The 7,513-nt window shown below is 31.3% G+C and overlaps 1 protein-coding gene and 1 long non-coding RNA gene across 5 annotated transcripts in view; both read right to left on the reverse strand.

The window, feature by feature from the left end:
• Positions 1-3,815: 3,815 nt before the first annotated feature.
• Positions 3,816-7,513, reverse strand: part of LOC111634077 — an 11,083-nt gene continuing 7,385 nt past the window's right edge. For 2 of the 4 annotated variants that reach the window (XM_023378755.1, XM_023378757.1), the window contains exons 3-5: positions 4,278-4,385; positions 4,084-4,113; positions 3,816-4,001 (exon numbers count right to left, since the gene is read on the reverse strand). In XM_023378755.1, the coding sequence (XP_023234523.1) occupies positions 3,927-4,001; positions 4,084-4,113; positions 4,278-4,385 (213 nt within the window). In that variant the 3' untranslated portion in view covers positions 3,816-3,926. Of the gene's footprint in view, positions 4,002-4,083; positions 4,114-4,277; positions 4,386-4,466; positions 4,538-4,628; positions 4,822-7,513 lie in introns of those variants that run through there. The other 2 variants (XM_023378754.1, XM_023378756.1) reach the window with 2 other exon arrangements.
• LOC111634079 lies at positions 5,153-5,467 on the reverse strand. The gene is made up of 2 exons (XR_002758146.1): positions 5,417-5,467; positions 5,153-5,334 (listed from the first exon to the last, which is right to left on the reverse strand). It is a non-coding gene; the product is annotated as an uncharacterized LOC111634079 (long non-coding RNA).

The following is a 7,513-nucleotide window of genomic DNA, read 5'->3' on the forward strand; positions in this document are numbered from 1 at the left end:
TATTAGGAATTATTCTCGAGTTAATCGGTTTTGAAAGTTTTAATTAATCCTGATTTTAATATTAATGCAAAATAACTAGAAATTATTGTTTAAACCTTCTGTTAGCGATTTATAACACAGTCAAACCTTCGAACAACTGCCACTGACAGAAACATTTAAGAATGCCCGCTGTTTGCATTCTATTTTGTATGCATTTTTACCCATTAAAAAAAAAACCTTCTGAAAAAATAACAGCCGTTTAAAGGTGGACGTTATTGCAGAATTTGAAACTGTATTTAAATGTTTATCAAGTATTTTTTAAAGGAATTATTTAAATTGTTTTGTTTACACGTAACCGCTTTAAGACTTAAACATCAATGGTCACTATGGATAATACGCCAAAAAGAAAATAATTGTAAAATATTATTATAGTTGTTCAGAAATTCACCAACAAAACTGCTCTCCTGCTTTTACAGCGCTGAATTCGTCGATTCCACAGAAGAAAGGCCGTTCTACAGTATCGAGAGTCATGGCAGTTACATTGCTCCGAGTGAAAAATTCACCGACTGACTACATATACGGGATTCAGAGTTGAGGATTTTCGGGGGTCGGTTTCTCTGTCTTTCTAACATCTATAGTAAATGTAAACATCTCGTTCGAAAGATATTTGTGTTTTTAGGTAGTATGCAAAATTTCAGGTTTTTTTTACAGAGACTTTGCCGAAATATAAAAGTGCAATTGAAAAGTGCAAAAATCGGCATAAAAGCTGTCTTTTTCTCTCTTTCTGGCGGTTCAGACGGTTCTAGAGAAAAAGCACTAACGGGTCTAGAGAGCTGAAATTTTAAAATTTAGTCTTTCTCGTTATCAGTAAGGTGGTAGCGAAACTTTTGGGTCGATAGGTCGAACTTTGCGGAATTCCCCATAGAGATATTTAGGATAAAAGTACATCCAAACAAATGACTTTCATTCGAAATGTCCAGAATAACGAAAGCTCAGATTTATGCAAATTAAACCTTTTTGTAACGATTAAATTAATAGCAAATTGAAAGCATTCGGTTGGTGGCTATTGCTTAATTTTGATAATCTGTAGTATATTCTTTTACACGTAATAAAGGCATTTAAAAGCCCAGATCTGGTAGTGGCCAAGCGTTCTTCGTTCCCTGAACACTGGTAGTTCGGTCGTGGGTTCGCTCCTCTCTCGGACGGGCGACGTGAGTTTTCCGGGTTTTCTCCACGTCTGTAACGCCTAAATAGGGATCAGTTTTCCTTAAAAAACTCTCCCGGAAGGCATCCCCTAGGCAGATCGCTCAAGTGTTGTGTTGCCATAATTCAAACCTAAACGCTCAGTTGGCCTTTTTAATTGATAGACGGTATGTTTACTGAGAATTTTTAAAGTAATACACAGGAAGTGAGAGGGTCTCCTGCTGCCCCTAATGTTTCCATATCTGGTCTCGTCTTTCATTTATCTAACTCCGTTCTCGAGATAAAGACAAGACCAAAGCCGCCCCGGGCGCCGCGCTTAAGAGGATGCAGCATAATAATGTAATCTACCAACAAAAAACTCAGACCCCAAGTCAGATTGGTGTAGTTAGCATTGCATAGAAGATTTATACACTTGAGTATATTGTAATCTTATAAATGTTTTAATTGAACAAATTTATGCTGCTTAATAATACTAAATAGAATTAATTTCAACATTCGATGCAAGAATGGCAAAACATAGGCTATAAGACGTATCAAAGATAAAGAAACAAACGATTATTATTTAGGTTGAAAAATTCAAAATGAGATAATTAATCTGTTGGCAAACAAAGTTAAAAATGAAATAATAAAAAAAGTAAATATTATACAGTACAGTCAGACTGTACTACAGATAAAAGTCGTATTGAACAATTAACTCTTATTGTTCAAATTGTAGAAATGCCTGAAGAACAAAACAAAGTTGAAATTAATGATTATTTTATCGGTTTTTCTCCTATGCCGAAATGTGCAGAGTTTGATTTATTAGAGGAATTATGTAAACAACTTAAAAATTTAAATATTTCTTTGATCGATTGCCGTGGACAAGCTTATCACAATGAAGCTAACTTGGTAGGCAAGAGAAAAGACGTGCAAGCAAGGATTTTGGGAAAAAATCCGACAGCATTTTTTGTGTCACGTTCAGCGCACAATTTAAATTTATTAATATATGATATGGCTTCTTCGGTTTCTACGACTATGATAGTTTTTGGAACACTTTCGAGTTTTCCACGTCTGCTCCTAGGTGGGCTATTTTAACGAAACATTTAACAAATTCAACTCTAAAACCATTATCAGATACACGTTGGGAATGCCGAATAAATTCTGTGAAGTCAGTTCGATTTGATTTGGACAAAATTTTAACAGCATTAGAAGAATTAAATGACGTGACGGAGGTTCTAATGTAAAAAGTGAAACAGATTCCTTGAGAAATATGCACGACTCTTCCAAATCTGGCCATTAGTTTAAGAATATTATTAACAATTCTGATTATACTGTGAAGAGTACCTCTGATGGCACTCGCAGTACCTCTGATGGCATGTACTGTACAGTACAGTACAACACCTAACAGGTATTCAACTCTATTCGTACTCGATCCTGATCTTCATATCAATGGTATCCTGTATAGTGGTTTGGTACACTTGGGCTTGAAATAGCCTAACAGAAAGAAGTCGAGAAGTGTAATGCCAGGAAACCAATGTGGTGTTTAATTGTAAATGCTAATAACGAGTAAAATCGTCATTAAGTCTTAACCTTACTGGAGATACATACGACACTATTATCTCCCCACCTCGTTGACCTTTAACCACTAAAATTTAATAGCATAAATTCCGTTAATACACAAAAATCCCTGCAAAATTTTCGACAAATTAAGTAGTTCAAGTGTTAATTTTTGAATTTATTAATGTAAGCTAATAGCGATACGTTTTGATAAGTGCAATTATCACAAAATTACTTAATAACGAAGAAAGTTGTAAAGGATATTGTTAAAAGTTTCCGATAAACTGGCTCTAATTAAATCATTTCCTTTTAAAATGTGATATTTTTTTAAGTTTTGTAATCAAGTTATAACGTTAGAAAAGATTTTTTAATTTTTAAAAAATCTAAACTCTTTCTGAAATTGTAAATTTTAAGATATTATTTTTTAAATCAGATTGATGAATTCCCATCTCCATTTTCAATTCGTTCATCAATTATTAANATGCACAAGAGTTATTAATTCTGACAACAATTTAATTATTTAAATAACGACATTCGAATCTAAATAGCCAAAAATTATTATATTTGCTCCTTAAGAAATAGTGACGTCGATTCTTTCTACTGTCACATAAAGAAAAGTAATTATATTATAGTAAAATATCGATTTAACGAACTAATTTGAGTGAGGGGTTGACCGTTAAAGCCGAAAGTTATACGGTAAAACCTGTGTAAACCGGGACCGCGCGGTACCGAATATTTTTCCGGTTTGGCAGGTTTCCGTTTTATGAAGGTTTCATTTTGGACAGATTTTATTGTAGAATAATAAATAAAATACATTTTATTTATTTTCTTCTATTTAAAAACTTCTTATCATTCTTAATAAAAAATAATTTAATTTTTATAACTATTTTTTTTAAGTTAAAATCTTACCATATCATACGAGTTAAACAATTTTACGGTTAATTACAAAATTTATAAGCAAGATTTAAATTTTTATTGCCATATTTAAGAGAATATTACATTTTACATTAATAACTAACGAATTATGTTTTAAAATTATTAAGTTTACAGCGCCCATTAAGTAAATGTTACGCGTAAATAACTTACAAAAACAATAATTTAATGCTTCATAATCAATTTAATTCTTTAGCTGTTCGGATACAAAAAGTACAATAAATTGTACGAATGTTAGACATTATAATCACACCAGAGTAATTCCAATATATGATTTATGCCTGAAAGATACAATATTTGACAGTTTCTTCCATTGTTGACGCATCTTGTCGGTCTGGGTCGCTTATATCCTAATTGAAATATATATATTTATGTATATATTAACTATAGCAAAAATTTAAATATATAAAAGTAACACGAATAATATATTACCTTGCCTTTTTCCCGCAAACAATCGTTAACCTAATGAAACAAAATTCATTTTAGATTTTGAAATAAAGTCGAGTTGATTTTAAAAGATCTAATATATTTTTTATCTCAAATATTCTATAAATTAACCAGAATTGCTACGAAATCTTAATATGCACTTAATACTAAGAATAAATCTGTCTGAAAAATACACTTACATCCTTGTCTGTCTGTACATTATTATCACAAGAAATTGTTAAAAGAGCATCCAATTTGCCATCGACTTCATAAAATGTATCTACGCATTCATGTACGATATCGACTGCCTTATAAATAAAAACATTCGTTTAAAAATGCGTGAATTAATCTAAACCAAATCACAATTGAAAATTAGAAAATAAGCATACCTTTTGAAAGGTTTTTGGGGCACGACTAACAGTGCAATTTATGAATCTGAGTAGATATTTGTCGGGTATTGCTGAAAAAATCAAAATGTAAATCAAAGTAAATTATAAACTTAATTCTTACTACAATAAAAAAGGAGAGAAAAAAGAAAAATGCAGCCTTACAGCACACAGCATCTTGAAATTCATGCTGAGTAAATGATTGAGCAACTCCAAATACAGCCAGGAATGAAAATGTTGCAATCAAGAACACTTTCATCTTTCGTCTTCTATTTGAATTCGACAAAATGTTCTAAGAACAAACAATACAATTCGAGTTTAACTTCGATTTGTGTGACTACTTGTTTGGAAAGGAAATTTATATGTGTTAAAGAAAAAACTCGGATGTAAAAGTATTTAATTATATCCTGTCTTTTGCAAGGAAACGATTATATATATGTGGGGGCCGAGGGGGGGAGAAATAAAAAAGTCTTTCGACGAACGATAATATGTGATATATATCGTCATCGTCTCCCTTGCCGTTTGGATTGCCGAGCGGTAACAATCAACGACATGTGGAAGCAGTTGAGTCAGAGATAGATGCTTCGTTTACAAACAACACAACCGTTTATNATTATATTTTAAAATTATTAAGTTTAAAGCGACCCTCAAGTAAATGTTACGCGTAATTAATTTATAGAAAACAATAATTTAATGCTTCATATTTAATTTAATTCTTTAATTGTTCGGATACAAAAAGTACAATTGTACGAATGTGCGACATTATAATCACACCAGAGTAATTTTGATATATGATTTATGCCTGAAACATACAATATTTGGCAGTTTCTTCCATTGTTGATATATCTTGTCTGTCTGGGTTTCCTAGATCCTAATTGAAATATAAATATTTATGTATAAATTAACTACAGCAAAAATTTAAATATATAAAAATAACACGAATAATATATTACCTTGCCTTTTTCATCGAAACATTCGTGAATCTAATGGAACAAAATTCATTTTAGATTTTGTATTAGAGTCAAATTCACTTTAAAAAATCTAATGTATTTTTATCATAAATTTTCTATAAATTAACAAGAATTGCTACGAAATCTTAATATTCACTTAATATTAAGAATAAATCTNGGAAATTTAGAGACCCTTTCCTTGTGAGACTCCTTGATATTGTGTGCAATAAAAAGTCCACGTCAGGTAAATTCTGTACGTGTTTTCTGTCGTATCGTCGACTATTTCAATAAAGATTTGTATTTTATTTTCAATTTGTATACCCTCTATCTGTGTCTGGATTTCAAAAAAAGATTTAAACTGACCCAAAATTTTAATGTAGGCATTATTATTTAAACTTGTAAATAATCCTGGGACAAATATAATTAAATACATATTCGATTTTTAAAATATACTCCAATACAGTAGTTTTTATTTCTATCGCATCTCACGTAAAAAAATAAATATATTTTGCAACGGAATGTTATCTATAATGTATACTACAGTATTTTCAATATAATTAAATACATATTCGATTTTTAAAATATACCCCAATACAGTAGTTTTTATTTCTATCGCATCTCACGTAAAGAAATAAATATATTTTGCAACGGAATGTTATCTATAATGTATACCATTTGTAATTAATTGTAATTTTATATTAANCATATAAATGTACGAACAAGTAAAAACCCAGCGAAGTGGGTACTTGCAGCTAGCTATAAGGGTGTGGGAGATATAAGGGTTGAAAGTGGTTGACTTCGAAAATGTGTAACGATGAAAGTGTCAACAATGGAAGTGTTAACAATGGACGTGTTAGTACGACGATAGAAGTGCGGAAGTATGACACGTGGACCTCTCTATTTCTCCACACCTTTGACCGTTAATTACCAGAATTTAACGGCATCAATCCCCTTAATACACAAACCTCCTTGCAAAATTTCAGAAATTTTCGACAAAAGGCGCAAGAGTTATTAATTCTAACAACAATTTAATTATTTAAATAACGACATTCGAATCTAAATAGCCAAAAATTATTATATTTGCTCTTTACGAAAGAGTGACGTCGATTCTTTCTTCTGTCGCATAAAGAAAAAGTAATTATAGTAAAATATCGATTTAACGAACTAGTTCGGGCGAGGGGTTAACCGTTAAAGCGGAAAGTTATACGATAAAACCTGCGTAAACCGGAACCGCGCGGTACCGAATATTTTTCCGGTTTGGCAGGTTTCTGTTTTATGCAGGTTCCATTTTGGACAAGTTTTACTGTACAATAAAGTTAATTTTCTGAATGCATGCAGTAAAAATTGATAAATTTAGTTTGTTTTTGTTACGTAGATACTTAATTTTAATTAAAGAAACATATGTATTCTGAGACTACTATAAACAAGTGTACGATCTAAACCGAAATAAATAAATAAATAAAATACACCTTGTTTATTTTCTCTTGTTTCAAAATTTCTTATCATTCTTAATCAAAAATAATTTAATTTTAATACAGTGGAACCTCGGTATACGTCTGCTTTAGAATACGTCCAATTCGGAATACGTCCTGTTTAGACGAAACAAATTTCGCTCGGTATACGACTTTTGTTCGGTATACGACTTAATTCAATTATACGCGCCATCTATGAACAAGTTGCACTATCGGTGTACTACACCAGACTAGACGTTCGCGGTGCCACAGTTTAAAGCTTTGTTAAATTTCTTCTGATTTTAATTTGTAAGTAAAATTTTATTAATTATATTAATCATGAATTGCAAAAAGGTAACAGAAAAATAAAAAAATGACTAAAATCACAATGGAACTGAAAAAAGAGATTGTTAAGGAATATAAAGGTGGCATGCGTGTTCGAGATTTTAACTGTTTCCTACCGTATTCCGAGAACGACGATATCGACAATCGCGAAAAATAAAGATATTATTAAATCTCCTAACGTTGCGAAAGGGGTTAAATCAATTTCTAAACAGAAATCGAAGACATTAGATCGTGTCGAGAAATTGCTTTTGCTTTGGATAACTGAAAAACAGTGTGCTGGCGACAGCGTATATGTAGAATGTAA

This window comes from Centruroides sculpturatus, unplaced genomic scaffold, assembly GCF_000671375.1.
Source record: "Centruroides sculpturatus isolate CEXI.00-Female unplaced genomic scaffold, Cexi_2.0 scaffold701, whole genome shotgun sequence".
Classification (NCBI taxonomy): Eukaryota; Metazoa; Arthropoda; class Arachnida; order Scorpiones; family Buthidae; genus Centruroides; species Centruroides sculpturatus.